Source organism: Festucalex cinctus, chromosome 7 (assembly GCF_051991245.1).
Source record: "Festucalex cinctus isolate MCC-2025b chromosome 7, RoL_Fcin_1.0, whole genome shotgun sequence".
NCBI lineage: Eukaryota > Metazoa > Chordata > Actinopteri > Syngnathiformes > Syngnathidae > Festucalex > Festucalex cinctus.
The window spans coordinates 15,264,395-15,280,483 of record NC_135417.1 but is presented as its reverse complement, the minus strand read 5'-3'; the positions used below and the strand labels follow the sequence as shown (position 1 = coordinate 15,280,483).

General features: G+C 41.4%; 1 protein-coding gene and 1 long non-coding RNA gene across 6 annotated transcripts in view; both read right to left on the bottom strand.

Annotated features, from left to right (window-relative positions):
• LOC144021750 (uncharacterized) overlaps nt 1-715 on the bottom strand; it is a 61,827-nt gene extending 61,112 nt beyond the window's left edge. For 4 of the 5 annotated variants that reach the window (XR_013284169.1, XR_013284171.1, XR_013284172.1 and 1 more), the window contains exon 1: nt 325-506. This is a non-coding gene — a long non-coding RNA (uncharacterized LOC144021750). The other variant, XR_013284170.1, reaches the window with a different exon arrangement.
• A 350-nt stretch (nt 716-1,065) lies between these two features.
• Nucleotides 1,066-14,386, bottom strand: eva1ba (eva-1 homolog Ba (C. elegans)). Its single transcript, XM_077525842.1, has 4 exons — nt 14,224-14,386; nt 5,193-5,348; nt 3,689-3,771; nt 1,066-2,600 (listed from the first exon to the last, which is right to left on the bottom strand). Exons 3-4 carry the CDS (start codon nt 3,753-3,755, stop codon nt 2,149-2,151), a joined length of 519 nt encoding a protein of 172 aa, XP_077381968.1. The 5' UTR covers nt 3,756-3,771; nt 5,193-5,348; nt 14,224-14,386; the 3' UTR covers nt 1,066-2,148.
• Nucleotides 14,387-16,089: the final 1,703 nt, after the last annotated feature.

Sequence of the window (16,089 nt, the reverse complement as noted above, 5' to 3'; positions counted from 1 at the left end):
ATGTTACATGAAAATAACTGTTATGCTCCACACAGTAGTTTACTGCCTAACATTGGCAAAACCTATGTTGATACAACTACAAAATACTCTTACTGAAAACATTTATCACAAATAAAAGCAAAGAAAACGAGCGGTTACGACTCAAAATATAGTACACTAGTGTGAAACACAGTTAGCATTCCAGCTAGCCTTAGCGTTGAGATACATACTAACAACGCCAACTGCCTCATAAAAGCAACGTTTATTAAGCATTTAATTGTTGAATGTGGAAAAATATTGACAGTATAGACTAAATTTCACAGAAAATCAGGTTCGCTATCTTACTTGTAAAGGTGTCCACTTCCGCCCTTCTACGGTGTCATGACCGCCACCTTCCATTATTTTTGCTGAGGGCGCCACTACGACAAATTGCTGAAACATAACAGCATGTGTGTACTATACTATCAAGTCGTATAGTAACAAAAATAAATAGATAAACACCTATGAATGGACACGTGTAAACTGTGACTTACCAAGAACGAAAAAGCACTTAACTGCCAAATCAATAAGATCTGAGCACTGATTAGCCAGTAGAACAACAAGCTGTCTTCCTATTGGCTGGTGATGAGGAGTTTTGATACACGTTTCGGTCACTATTATATATGTTTATTTGAAACCAAATTAAGATAAGTATTTGTGTTATATCTAGACCAACAATTCGCCTAGTAAAAAGTGAATGCAGATTAATTAACGACAGAAAAAAGTAGCCAGGTCAATGAGAGCTACAAGCTGATTGGTCAGCATTCGGCACAAAAACAACGCTGGCTTGCTATCGGTTAGCGAGGGCATGTCGAGCACAACATAAACGGGTATCAATATTAAACATTTCTGTCCAGCACGTGTGTACATAACTATAGGACAGTGATTGTGCTACAAAAAAAAGGCATTAAAAAAAAGTGTGCTTGTGGCACCATTACACTGTCCTGTCTTCAATTTAGAAGGAAATTGCTTTAATTTTCAACAATCCCACCATATTAGGCAACTTCCCTTTAGCAGCCCTGTAAAAACATTTTTCTCACACAAGGGTTGTTTTGTGTTGTTGGTCCCACAGATTTTATTACAATTATGTTTCCATTCAAAATAAGGCACATACAGTACAGAGAAAATGACTAAAGATGACACCCTGCCAACATTTTTTTTAAATAAATCTATTTGCCCCAAAGGCACCATCTGCAAATGATTTTCTTAATGTTTTAATTTCCTTTTCATTTTAACCTTAATTTGACTGCATGTAACATTATCTAGCCCCCAGGTTGTGATATGTTTGTGTTCAAACAATGTAATTTCCTTTATTGTCCTTCTGTGGCTGTTCACCAGAAACACACAAGAACCTTCACGGCGTACATAAGTCTCTACCCACCAGAGAAACTGTTCAGACACGACTCAGAAAAAGGGAGGGATATTGAGCTTTGGGGTGAAATTGTGGCTTAAATGAGCTGGAAAGTATCAGACAATGCGACTCTCCTTTCCCAAATGCAAGGGAAAGAGAATTTGCCTATTGTTTTTGCTTCTCGACGGTGTAGTGCACTTTGCCATCATTTGCGTGTATGAATTAAATTTATTACTGTGCATAATTGAAAGCCAAGTTTAATGGCTTATCCTGTTTGTGTAAAGTGCTAGTGCATATGAATGTTTGCCTGTGTGTGAGGTCATGTCAGTTTAGGCTAGGTTGTTTGTATTTGTTGATTAATTTACCAAACTGAATGCAGTTGTTTATGTAGCATGGGTTCATTTCTGTGTACGATTCTAGATGCATGGTGTTGATGCTTTGCTCAGTTCAACTTTATAGTCTGTTGAAGTGAAGTGAATTGAGGGAAACAATTTAGAAATACTGTAAATAGTGCTTTGCCGCCAACTTGTGGCTTCTATAGGGAATTGCAAAGCTCACATGGTTCAAATGATGAACCATACTGTAGTACACCCGAAAGCTCATTACCTGTAACATTGTTGTGTGCATTTCATGTCATTAAGCGCCATAGTTCAAGTGTCATCAGCTCCATTCATACTGCATTGTTTTTTCAAAATGGATTCATTAGTCTGTTAACAAGACACTTCTTGGTATTGTAACATTGCACCACAAGCCTTTAAGTTTCAGGGGCCTGGCGTCCGTTAGTAGTAATGCACTCTCCCGATGGTCCCCGTTCCCGATCCCAGGAGGTCCGGCTGTCCGTTCCTCCAGATTTCCCGTATGATTCGCTCCCGCTCTTCCAGCCGCTGCGCCCTCTCCAGTTCCTCGGCCGACGTGAACACGTTCAGAGTCCCGTCCGAGTGGTTGCTGTGATTGGCCACGGGGATCTCCGTGGTGACTGTGGAGGTGGTGGCGGCGAGCAGTGGGGAGGGCGCCTCGACGTCGTCCCTGTCGTCGTCGTCTTCCTCGTTGTCGCTTTCCTGGTCCTCGTCGTCCCGCGGTGTTTTTTTCTCGGGTGTGGACGAGGCGGTCCCGGCGGTGGCGGTTTGGAAGCGCGGCTTGCAGGAGATGCGGATGACCAGCAAGCAAAGAGTCAGAACCAGGCCGAAGCAGACGCCGAGCACAAAGTACAGGCCAAAGCTCTCCGGGTTGGCTGGGGGGAAGACAGGCAAGGGAAAATAGTTTAAATGAACATTTAAATGGAAGTCGAATCCTCTGACAAGTTGTACGACAGTGTATTAGGGCCACGTATAAATATGTTTTTTTTTCATTAATATTCCTCACAAAAAACTCACAAATTTGCCACTTTATAAACTCACAAATAAGTCGCAAATTTACAAGTTCTTTTCTGGCAAAATTGTGACATTATAAAGTGGCAAATTTTCAAATTTTTCTGTCGGAATATTGCCTCCCCCACTTTAAAAAAAAAAATAATATATATATATATATATATATATATATATATATATATATATATATATATATATATATATATGTCTAATAAAGTTTTATAATTCGGAATTTCATCTGGCATAAAAGCTTACTGTTAGCATATTAGCTTCACTACTTAAGACTAACATCTTTGTTGTTGTGAATGTGAATGCTTGTTTATCTACAGCAGGGGTGTCCAAACTTTTTCCTCTAAGGGCCACATCCAGAAAAATCGAAGGATGGAAGGGCCGCTTTAAAAGTTTTCAACTTTAGTTCATTAAATTGCATCATAATCAGTCAAGCAATTGTCTATTGTTTATATATTACAAGTTAGTTTGAAAAAACATATTGTAAAATGAGATGAAATAAATATTTTAAACATTTTTAAAGCAGTTAATTAATTCGTCTAATAGGTTCACAATTCGGGGAAACAATTTTTGCATCTAAAAATGAATTACCAGCTATTCACCTCAGTGTTAGGCAGATAAATGTTCCCATTTTTCTTGTAAATAGTTCAATTATATTTTTTCATAGAAAATATAAAATGAATTAAATACTAGTAATGGTACAACTGTACAAATAGAGTTTTTTATCATATGTCGGGGCCACTGAAAAATGGTTGGCGGGCCACAAATGGCCCCCGTGCCATAGTTTGGACACCACTGATCTACAGCACATGTGCCCTGGCAACCAATCCAGGGTGCGCCCCATCTCCCGCCAAAGGTCAACTGAGATAGGCTCCAACTCACCTGAGAATTAACTCAATATAAAATGGATGGATGAGTTATTGCCTACGAGAATGCGACTTACCCTTAATGTGTGCGTAAGCAGCTATGCTGTTGCTCAGGAGATCCATTTCCTTCTTCTTCACGTCCATGGTGGCTTCTTCAAAGCTGGAACAGATACGTCAGGTAGACATGCAACATATTGAATCTGACTTTGAACGGCATGGCAGGAATCAGAGTCGACGCCGAGCATTCCACGTCAAACCCACGAAACACAGCGGAGATTCGTTGCGAGCCTGCGGGTGGGCAGCATGACGCCCACAAGGGTCAAACAAAAGCTCCACTGTGCACTTTTTGGCTTGTAGTAATGCATCTGGCACATGGCGCACCGCCTTACCCACTTGGGCATGACACAACCCGAGAGTAAAGGTTAAGGGTCAGTTTTGTGAGTGGTCGCAGAGGACTTCCTCCTGTCTGACGAAATCAGCAGGGTCCCGACATATGTTTCAAAGTTTGCAATGGATGAACTTTTTTCATGTGATCGTTTTGCATTAATGGTCACAAAGGCTTTTTCATACAAATATGAACAGAATTGTGACTTGCATTACAGTAGGTTCGTGATCAACTAAGCCTTCAACGTTCCTACTTATGTACAAATTCTGGTTATGTTGCCAGCATAGAAATGGAACTCGATGGCCTCCTGTAATGTTTTTTAAGCTCTACAATGTGCAGTCATGCCTTTGTTCCACATTGCTACGCTATGCCTCTGTTACGGCTATGATATAAAGGTTAGCTTAAGCGGAAGGTTTAGGGTTCGGTACTCGACTCGTACAACCTAAGAAGATGCCAACGGTGTTGACTTCATCACCTCCATTCAATGTTGGTGCCATTCTTACACTGTCTGGTCATCTATGGCCTTTGTGGTATTTTCATTTGTGCACTGGAATAGGACAACAAAAACTGGCCTTTCCCTGGCGTTTTTTCCCCATGTCACTGTTCTGTGGTAAATGGTATAGACACGGAGAAAAGGTGGGAAAACGCCAGCTTATAACAGGCAGTGTGACAGAGGGCTTGTATTTTCTACTTTAATCTTTCCCAGATCCAGCTTCCTCCGCCTTAAAGCCACTTCTTAACATACCACTTCCTCGGCCCGATGACATGATGATGATGATGGAAATCAGATGAAAACATGAAGCTATTGTAAATAACAGGAGGTGCCCGCAATTCTCCCAGCTCATGTTAGCACCAACTTGTGGCCGGCAGTGGACAAACCAACACAAATGATGACGCATCGCGCATGGCGTCCCGCTCTAACCTGCGTAAGTTGAACCACATGGCACAGGGCCTTACATAGGTAACATGGACCACTTTAAATTGCACTAACTGCATGTTTATGTCTGCGTTAACCTCCAAATGTCACCTGCTTGTGACCTCAGTGAAAGATCTCTATGTCAATGTCAAATGTGATGTGTGCCTTATTTGACACATTTTGGGGGAGGGAAATCCGAGCATCAAATTCACACGTGTATACCATATGTCATGTGGCTGGTGAGGCACAGAAGTAAACAGAACACAGATGAAGCACTTACCACTTAAATCAAATGGCCGAGCCGGTCTTCACTCGCAGCTCATCGTGTTAGAAGATTCGGAGATGTGAAAAGATTTTCGGATCCTCCTTTTGTGCTTCGCTGCTGGAGCGAGCTTGTGATCTTTGGTCCTCAGGCTAAACAGTTCATTTGGCCACCCTGAGACAAGAGCAAACACACACACGCAGACACGCACACACAGACGTCAAGCCACATTAGATCCAGAGTCACTGACGCGTCTGCAGCGCAAACAACAGTAGGCAGACTGCAATGTTCACGGTCCAGCGAGAGACCAGAGGGAGCACTTTTGTTTCAGAGCCACTCCACGAAAAAGTTGTCGGTTAATGACTTTTGCTTTTCAAAGTTGTGATAGCCTAATCTCTGCTTGCTGTCCTCGTGAGGGCTTTTTGAATCAATGGAAGGGCATTTTTGAGTTAAAAGTTGTAGGCAGTATAGTCTTGCCTCCAAAGAAAAGATCATCAACCGTAAAACATGAAGGAAACTCTGGTTTTGTGCTTTTTGTTTTGAATCTGTGCAGGGTATATTGTCAAAAAGCTTGCGACATGAAGGGGGCTAAGTCATATTGTGGGGTCACTTTGCTCTATGCGGCACAATGTGTTTTGAATTTGTGGAGAAACTCGAGACAATCAACGCCTTGTCTCAGCTGTAGGTCGCAGGTTCTCCAACAAGATAAACACCTGAAAGTCACAGCTAAAAATCCATAAATGGACAAGACCAAAAAAGACTATTCGGAAGAGCATTGATGGCTAAGAACAAAATATGAGACTATTCGGAAGAGGTCTAATCCAAACCTTTGAACATTTGCGAAGGATCTGAAACTTACAGTCTGGAGAAGGAACCCTTAAAACCTGATCGAGACATCTAAAGCAGAAAAACCTGTAGACGTGGAATTCTGTGTAATCCCAAAATGAAAGCAATGCCAGATCAGTGTGAGGTTTTGAGAATTGTGCGGAATTAGTTATTTAAAAGTTATTTTGTTTTTTTTGTTTTTTGTTTTTTTCAAGAAAAAATCTTCATTGGAGAGTGCTTAAAGAGCTCTGAATGACAGATGGAAGGATTTTCAGGTAGCAGGTTTTAGTGACCCAGTTAGGAACATAACACATTTGTCCCAAAGAACAATTTGTAACTTAGGCCCACTGTAGTTCCAAGAATAGCTTTACCATTCAGTTTAAAGTTAACATGGGTTAAAAATTTGCTTAGAAAAGCGAAAGCTCTTCCAAACAGTAAAGGAAGTCTACTTTCATTTCTCGCCAGTAGACTTTAACAACCTGTCACATTTGGCCCAAAGGAACTCCAAATATTGCAACGACAGGCTGTTAAACTTGGCAGCGGTAGAAACACTTAAACTGTAATACCAATGACCTTGATTACGACCAACAAGAGCTTAATGCCGGAACCATTTATTCATGGATGAAATACCAAAAACGTGTTCCCCCCCAAAAAAAACATTGACCGTATATAAGATCTCGACGTGTTGGTCACAACTTGATGGGTGAGCTGTGAAAAATGCTGAACTGTGACCTGTTACAACTTATTCTGCTGTGTTTGGGGGCACAGCTGTCAGTTGAGTTATTAGAGCAAAGTTTCTAGGGTGAACATTTTTGACTGGCAGTGGGTCCTATGGTCAGAAGAGAGCGCCTGACTCAGATATTAAACAATTACACAAAAGAAAAATGGGAGGACTTAAAAAAAAATTTAAAAAATAAATCAAGGGCTGACTTTGGAGCCAAAGTTGCTTGCTGCGTTTATGTCACAGTAATATAGATGTTCAAAGATAATTTTGCAGCGGTTTCTTAATTTTGTCCAGAGTGTCCTTCTAGGCTTTTTAATTAAAGTTCTCCAACTCCCCCTACGCAGATAAATGCCCCGCTACTAATCCACCCTCTGTTAACCAAATGGAAACGAAGAACGCATGCGTCCTTGAGCTGAGATCATTGCTTTTGTCTCAAGGGTAATAAAATAAATGACTACACGATTCTTCAAGGTCAAAGTTTACGATTGCACACTTTCACTGGAATGTCCACAATTTGAGCTTCGTCAAGACTCCAAGGCGTTAAAAGACCACAGGGGATCCGCTTCAAGCCCATCTCATTACTAATTACACCACCATGTTGTTTTGTTGTCTTTTGATTTTTACTGCAAGGTAAATTATTAACAGGCCCGGACCGCCCTAATCTCTACTTACGGTCAAGTGTGCGTGCCAAGTTTGCCTTGCTATTACAAACTCTGGCCGGTTTACAACAATGCCGTCGTTATAAGAGCAGTAAAGCCTTTAGCGCACACTCTATAGCCTGCATTGTTGCAGAGTGCTGAGTGCTGCAGAAGTGCTGTGCGGAAGAGAAAAAAAAAAAAAGGCTGTGGGATTTTGGGAAGGTCCCAACAGTGACCTCTTTCACTTGTTTGGAGTTTGAATGTTCTTCCCATTCTTCCCTGCCTTGAAGGTGAGGACTGAAGCAGAAGCCTGGACCAAGTGGAAGAATGTATGTTCACTGACAATTTTAAAATGCTGGTGGTAAAATCCAGAGAATGGACTATAATCGTACCATAATAATATGACCTTTAGGCAGCATGGTGCACTAGCGGTTAGCACATCTGCCTCAAAGATGAGAAATTCTGGGTTTGAATCTAAATACCCTGGCTTCTTCCTATCATTCCAGAAATATGCATGCTCATTGAAGAATCTACATTGTCCGAAGGTGTGCATGCAAGTCTTCAGTGTCAGTGCTGTTTGTATTGAATGGGAGAAAATGGCGCCGTTTACAGACATGTTTCAAAGGGTCTAATAATTTTGCTTTGATAGCAGCGTTTCCCAGACGTTTAGTGTTTTCATTTGCAGACCGGAACAGAGGATATGAGACGGTCATAATGAGATTTTCCAATTATTCTTGGTGTTTGGTCAGCTCTCTCATGCCATTAATATCTGCTCCTATTTTTGGTCCCCGCTGGCTTATCGGTTCGTCTTTCCGAACTTCATATCCTGAGGTGAAACACTCACGCATCCTTTTCCGGTTCTTTCTAAGGGTCATGTCAGCCGGTGTTGACGGCCTAAATAAAACTGGTATCTACATTTCATCTGAATTCAACTTGCAAGAAGACATCGCATGACTTCACAATATGTTGTGTTTAGGCGCAAGGAAAACGGGAAAGACTATTTTTGTCCGGGCATTGTTTGCTATCACGGATCGTCAGGATGACCATTCCAGATTTTTGTTATCATCCTAAAACAACAATAACTCTGTCATCCAGGACTTCCTTCAACATCACGTTGAGTCTAGTAAGCTTAGAAAGTCTGCTGAGAGGAATGATTTATCCACGGCCTCCTAACTGGCATGTCGGATTGTGGAAGCTGACGTTAAAATTTACAGCATCCTGTGTCTTCGCCCTCGTTCATTAAAAAGTTCCTGCTTTGATTCTGCGGCAACCACCAAAGAAAATTCCGGATCCAGAACAGCCTTTTAAATGCAACGTTGAACATTTTAAAGCTTGACAAGTGCATCAATCCATCATTTTCCATATTCAAAACTACAAGACCTCATTTGGGTCATGGGTATGCTGGAGCCTATCTTAGCTGACTTTGGGCAACAGATGGGGTTCAGCCCAGCCTGGTTGCCAGTCAATGACAGGGCACATATAGATCAAGCATTCACACGCTCATGTACAGCTAAGGATAATTTCAAATCTTCAATCAATGAAATGAACATGAATGTTTATGGATTGTGGGAAACTCCACACAGGAAGGCCAGAGCCAAGATTTGAACCTAGAACCTCACAACTGTGTGGCAGAAGTGCTAACCACTAATACACTGTGCTGCCTAAAAACAGTGTTACTTCAATTTATGTGCGACCTGTCTCACGAGTTTTCGAGATACAATTTGTCACTGACGATTTCTCGTTTGAGTTGGAAGTAAAATTTCAGTCAAAGTTAATTGGAAAGCCAAATCTAAACGAAGGAGAATTATCTGTATATGTTGTTTTTAACAAAGACAAGAGAATTAGCCTGCTAGCTTAATGTCTAATGCCCAATGCAAAACACAGACGAATAACAAACCTAGAATCAATGTTGCAGTACTTATAAACATTTTAACAACTTATATTTGAACACAAATGGTAACAAAACATGCAGATGGAAAATAATATTCATCATAATCATTTTTGGACGGATGTTTTCTCCCACAGTCTTTACCAATTCCTGTGATTTGAACCCCCAAATTAAACTCTGCTCACCTTTATGCTGAACAACGCAATCAGTCCTAATTCTAATATTAGAGTCCAAATCTAAAACTAGGACACAACTGATTCAGCATCTCTGTGACAGTATTCAGTTTCCACAAGGTAAACGTAACATCTTATGGAAGCGACAACAAACAACCACAAGCACACCCAAGAATCTTTGGCCCATTGTGGAGAAAGCAGCCTCTTCCAGGCCAAGACCTTCAGGGCTGTTGCATTTGGATACGAGACAGGCATGTGGTTGACCCTCAGCCCCCGAACCAGACATAGGTCACGGAGGACTTTCAAACAAACTTATGCTTTGATTTAGTGACAGAGAGTTGACCTTTGGCTAAATATTTTGAAACAACAACATATATATGCTTAAGCATACCACAGAGAGATAAAGAGACTACATGGCATACACACAAAAAAACAAAAAAACAAAAAAACAAAAACAGTGTAATTGCTAAAGTCAAACACTATTGAGGTTGTTGAATTTGCAATGTAACCACCTATTCCAACTGACTTTGGGGAAAAAAGCAGACTGTACCCTAAACTGGTCGCCAGTCAATCACATGGCACATATAGATATATGTTCACACTGTTACTGAGTGGAACATGAACCGAAAATGATAAAAATGCGATTTTAGTTGAAAACATTGCCAATAAAGGTTTTCCAATGGCGACAGTTGACATGGGAAGAAGTCTTCCCATATACAAACAAACCAACCTTCGAGGTTCCACAGTGTACTGGCTGTCCTGGTTTGATGCCAGTAATAAATTGCTCAGATACACTTTCCAACCGTCACATCTGGCTTTGCTCCAATACTCTGTACAATGACTACAGTATTCGTCATATGTTTCTATTCATAGGTAAAGCCCTGTTTCAGTTCCCAGCTGCAGAGTCCAAAAGCTGGCGTGTAAGCAAAACATAACTTGTGCTAAATTCCCGATGAGTGGGTGTGAATTAAAGCCTGCATGTTTGCTCAGCTCACAGACTTTGACATGATCCACTCCAATCCTTTATGTTTGATATTCAATCTAAACAGAACACGTTGTGGTTTAGTCACGCATTTGACATGCACTCGACGAGCGACACCTTTGCACTCAAGGGCAAAAACAAGTAAACATGGATTTGGAGACGTGAAACATTTCAATAAAACGTAGTCTTGTAAATTAAGACGCCAGCGTGAGGCCGGCTTGTTTCAGAGTCCTGAATCAATCCTCTGCGTATCCTCATGTGGCGGGGGAAGGAGGTCAGGGGTTTTAGAACCACAGAGCAGCGCTTGTCCTGCGGAGAGTATGTTCTGCGAGCACTGGCAGGTAATGGGAGGGTAATGGAGATATGCGATGGCGCTGGGGGTTAGGGCAAGTGCTTAATAGCCGCCAGATGTGCTCCTGATGCGAAACAGAGCCACATTGCTTTCATATGTAAATCACAAAGGGTCTGTTTTACTACACGTCCGCACATGCAAAACCGGGCGCAAATTTTATTTCTCAAGCAAACAGATGAGGAAGCTGATCAACTAACCAAACGTACACAGTTCATTTTTTTTAATTTACCATGCGCAATGTGATTAATCAGATCTGAGACGAATTATGGTGGCTGATTTTGCATCTTTGAATCCCATGTCTGAAAGTTTGGTGCGAACCGGTACTTTTGTGCATGCCCATGACTGCGGTTACTGTGACAATGATTGTGAGCAGGAAAAATGAGTGACCAAAGCGAGAACAGATCTTTTCTGCTTGTGTAAACATTTTTGAAATGCCAGAAACAAAAAAGATTAGCTGACTTGGAGCCAAATCACAAGAAGGAGTCATGCCCTTTCACACTGATGACAAAACTCATGTACACGCACTTGGGAAGAGTTAAATCAAACATAACACTGCTTTTACACTTCCCAAAAATCATTGGGGCGAAAGATTTCTTTTCTCGAACAGTTTATCTTCCACTCACACTTCCGATGCCATCACTTCAGACCTTTTATAGAAGTAGCCGAAATTTAGCGCCTGCTATTGAGGATAGAGTAGCACTGACACTAAAACACCCGCCAAAGTCCTCACATGTTTTTTGACAGGACTGTTGTGTATGTGATGGATCCCTGATACCTCTCCTGTTGTGAAATCAACGCAGGCTTCAGATAATCAACCCATGATCTCACCCGTTACATCGATCTTGGACGCCGTCCAGCAATTACACGGCCGCCGCCGCCGCCTATTAGCCTGTGACACACAACACGTGTTTGCCTTTTTCCGTGATTGGGTCTCGAGGCGTTGCCGCATGCCGTCTCCTCGAGGTTTCGCCCACAAGATTTTGAGGATGACGTTTTCTCCAAAAGGATGCCTTGTGAGCAGAAGGAAATTAGTAATGCCTTTTGTACTGCTGTTTAAAAAAAACCCACACAATTTCCCACATTTTGTTCCTGTGTTGCTGTTGTGGAGGAAGTCGACTCAGCAACTTTCCCCCTTTGGAGGTAGTATCAGAACCATAAGAGAGGTGGGATGACTGCCTCATGTTTTTAAAGACTATTCTGCTGTGCCAGGAATGGCGAGGCGTTTTAACTACTGGCAATTACACCTTCCATCTTCTGGTGTTGATAGCATTGTTTTCGACAAGGTATTTCCGATTATCTGACTGTGTGATGCCGTGTTGTGGTGTGAAAGCACAAATATTTCCGGCAATATCTTGGTTTACTGGATTCTATGCTTAGGTAGTTATTTGTTGGATCTTCCGTTACAGCTTTGATGAGTCAATTTTTGCACGAGAGCTGTGTGAAAGAATATAATTGGCACTGAAGTCCCTTTCACACTGCCCATCAATGTTGGCCTCCCCCAGTTTGCTATTCTGTGTGAAAGGCACTGACGTGGAATAGGGTGTTAAAATCAACCTGGAAATTTCAATACTTCTTAGGTAGCATCAAAGGTGTAAACAATGGTGGCTCTTTAAATGGGATTAGTAGGAATTAGTAGGATTGAGACTAGTCGATGTTACCTAATTATGGGAGGGCTGGTCTCTGTGTGAAACCACACAGTTACGGCAATATGATCCCTTTACTGGGTTCAGTGTAAAAGGCCAAGATGGATAATTGCCAACTCAACAGTTACAGCGCCGATGCAGCAAACAAACCACAAATCAACTTCAATTCTCCAACGCCATCTCTGTACCTTTCACACAGGATAAAGCTGGGGAAAAGATTTTGAGGGGCGCTGTTAAGTAGGCTCCATATTGTCACAGCAGGGACACATTAAGACGCTCATCAATGCAACAATCAAGAATGTCAAGCAATGTAATTTAATATGGGGAAACGCTGAGGGCACAAAATCATGTTGCTGAATCCAAGAATGAAATGCAAAGCATCTTAGACTAACATTCCCACGAGTACTGTCTAGAAGACGTAAAAAGAAATGACAAACATTTTTAGGAGAGCTACAATTTGCAAATCTTTCAATTAGGACACGTACGATGATCGGGGTGGAAGGGAATCTCCAAAGATTCCTTTGTTCAATAATGAAAAACTATCAGCATCCTGTCACTTTTGATTGTCACCGATACCTCCCTGTGATTCATTTCTGTCTTGAAACTCGTACGACTTCCCAGACTGGCACCGTGGGAATTTAAACAAGCATCCCCAATCAGTACATGACCCTTGGGCTAAAAAAAAAAAAAATTGCAGCGCTAACAAGCATCCTCGGGACAGATGAAGACAAAACTGATGAATGGGTTGACGAGGATTTGGATTGATTGATGTAGGGGGAGGTTGCTGTGGGATCTGAAGAGTTTAGAGAGGTCGCACAAGGGTCAACCATTGCCAAGCAGCCTCGGAGGGGGTCAGCTAAACAAGCATTGACACTCGTTCCTATTTTATCAGCGTTATCTGATTGACTGGAGGAGCGAGAGTGCACTCAATTAAAGGGGACCCTGAGAGATTGAGCTATTGCTGGTGTTAATTTCATTCTCATGTAGACATTTATCTCGATTTTTTTTCTGACCAATCTTGCTGCTGTTCACATTCATTATTGTGTATTTTAGTCATGTATGGTTGTCATTCTCAACTGCTTATATACACATACATATTAATTTATGTACACTACAGCTTTATTTTGATCAAAACAATGTTGCTAAGTACTATTCTTGCTCCCATCTACAGTATTTTGATCAGAGTTGCCACATGCTCAAGATTTTTTTTAAACACTGTTTTGATCCTATAAAATTGAAATTTCCCCAATAAGACATATAAAAGCTTATTATATTAATTTTCTGCAGTATCAAACACAAGGGTCCCAATAATGGATGGACACTGACACACACACAAAAAAAAAAAGAACTGCAGTATACCTCCTCTATCGCATATGATTCAATTTTCGTGGCTTTGGCACGAGGAGGTGTCAGCTTTTTGTTTGCATTCCAAATGACAAGTCATCATTCACCGCAACGAGCTTCACCAACAGCGTGCAGCTGCACAGGAAAAAGCCGAACCCGGGCTCAAAACATAAACGCTTCCTCAGCTCTAGTTCACACCACGCGTGGTCACAACATAAACTTAGCAATGACCAGACAGCGGTCGAGTCGGCTGTGCACACTCAGCAGAAATAATGAAAGTGAAATTGGGGGATTGTATAGAAAAACACTTTTTGTTCGTCATCAAAACAAACTGGGAAGAATCTTTGGTTCATGTTGGAAGAAATCTATACAAGCTGACCTGGCAACTACATTTCCAAACTACACTCATACTACTATTATTCTAGTCTACTATTATTAATCACTCAGTGAGCAGTTGTATGGAGGTGGACTAGTACTCACCAGTGTGTAGAGATCAATCATGTCCCGGTCAAAGGCTCCAGAGAGCTTCAGGAACGCTGCACAAACTCATCATTCCCTCCAAAAAAACTTTGTGGAAAACATCACAAACAAGCAGCACTGACTGTTTTCCCGGCTCGCTTTGCTGCTGTGGTTCAAGTACTAAAAAGTGTGTGTGTAGTCTGGGAAGAGGTGGTAACTTCCTCTCCAAGTTGGAGGCTGACTAACAAGAGCTCTCTCTCCTCCTCTCTCCTGGCTCCAGTGCACTCGGAGCAGGAAAAAGCTGTCATGCTATCCCACGCACACACACATTACACTCAAGCTGGGGGGGAAAACGAGGAACAGCCTAAAATGGTCAAGCAAATCAGGGGGGTAGCGTGTGGGCATTGTTTGATGGAGGTATAAGCTACAGGATATTTGCTGTGTTTTAGCAACAAAGAAACAAGCACAGGCAAGTAATGATTAACACATTTTGAGTGACCAAACAGGAGTAGTGCTGACATGTAGAATAGTCCAATGATTGAATAGTTACTCAAAAGCTGGCCAAAGCCTGCACAGTTTAGAACCTCTGGGAATCGGAAGCAGAAATGCAAGCCATGGTGAGATGGAAGAGAGCATGCTGACTGATGATTTTTTTTTTTTTTTTTTTTTTTTTTAGAAGCCAGGTGGAAGGAGAAAATGTACAGGACTTCTCCGGAACTTCCCTCTGTATTCAAGTTGTGTTGTTTTCTCATAGTGTAAGAAAGTATCTCTGTGCTCAAGGCGCACTCCGATTTCAGCCCACAGTTAAAGCGGTTTGGTTTACTACTGCTAACTAGGTTTCTCATCTGCACCGTGAACTGGGAAAAAGGGATGTAACGATATCCAAACATCACAATACAATATTATTAGTTATCACGATATTGTGGGAAGGTTGGTGATATAAAAAAAGGTCACAATATTTTTTAAAACATGAGCTCATACTCAAATAAAAAAAAAAAATATTGTGCTTTTGTACATAACAGCAATGCATATAAACAACCTACAATCTCTAATAAGACTTAATATTGAGGCACTTAGTTGCTAATGCACGCACACAGTTCCTCCACATTCACGCGGTTCATAAGCATATTACGTTCCCCTTCATCTGACCATTAGCCTGGATTTTAAACATAGTAGGGCCAAAACATGCCTTGTAAAAATTAAACTGCACTAAAAACTAACCACCAGAGTGTGCTAGAACTGCACAAATGGAAATTAACCTGACTTTGTGAACAGATGTGCTGCTTGTAATATCGTGACACAACGATACGGCGATATCATGATATTGTCGTTATCGTTACATCCCTACTGGGAAATGCACCATCAAGAAGAGTTTCTTTGAAGTAAAGGACTTTTCAGTGATTCAATAATGTATGCTTTTAAAACAAACAATCCATGTAACCACCTCTCCCAATACTTTTTTCCCCATTCGTCACTAACACATGACGTCTTTGGTGAGCCATGTTTCATAAGCTCTTGAAAAGATGAAAATAGAAATGTAATGAATGAATGGGGATGATTAACATGAATTCCGCTTCAACAAGCAGCCTGGTGTAATAACTCACTGCGTTAAAATAATCCAGAGCTTCCCTTGAACCGTCTGACGGTTTCAATTTAGTTGGCTTCATTCGCAGTTTGATATGATGTGAATCACAAGATTGAGGCTTTCTTTTTACACGCTCCAACATGATGTTCTACGCTACAAAACTAGCGCTAGTACAAACTGATGACATGGAAGTGGGATACATTACGCTCTCCATTTTGTGCCATCTCAGCTGTAAATCTGACAAAGTGTGATGAGGACTTGTATTGAAGCCATATGCTTGCGGATATAGAAAAGCAACTTCT

What these genes read in the sequence shown, in the direction of transcription:
- eva1ba (XM_077525842.1), bottom strand. Translation starts at nt 3,755, where the DNA reads ATGGACGTGAAGAAGAAGGAAATGGATCTCCTGAGCAACAGCATAGCT. An exon ending in TGCTTACGCACACATTAAGG is followed by an intron (nt 2,601 to 3,688) that starts GTAAGTCGCATT and finishes TCTTCCCCCCAG; the next exon opens with CCAACCCGGAGAGCTTTGGC.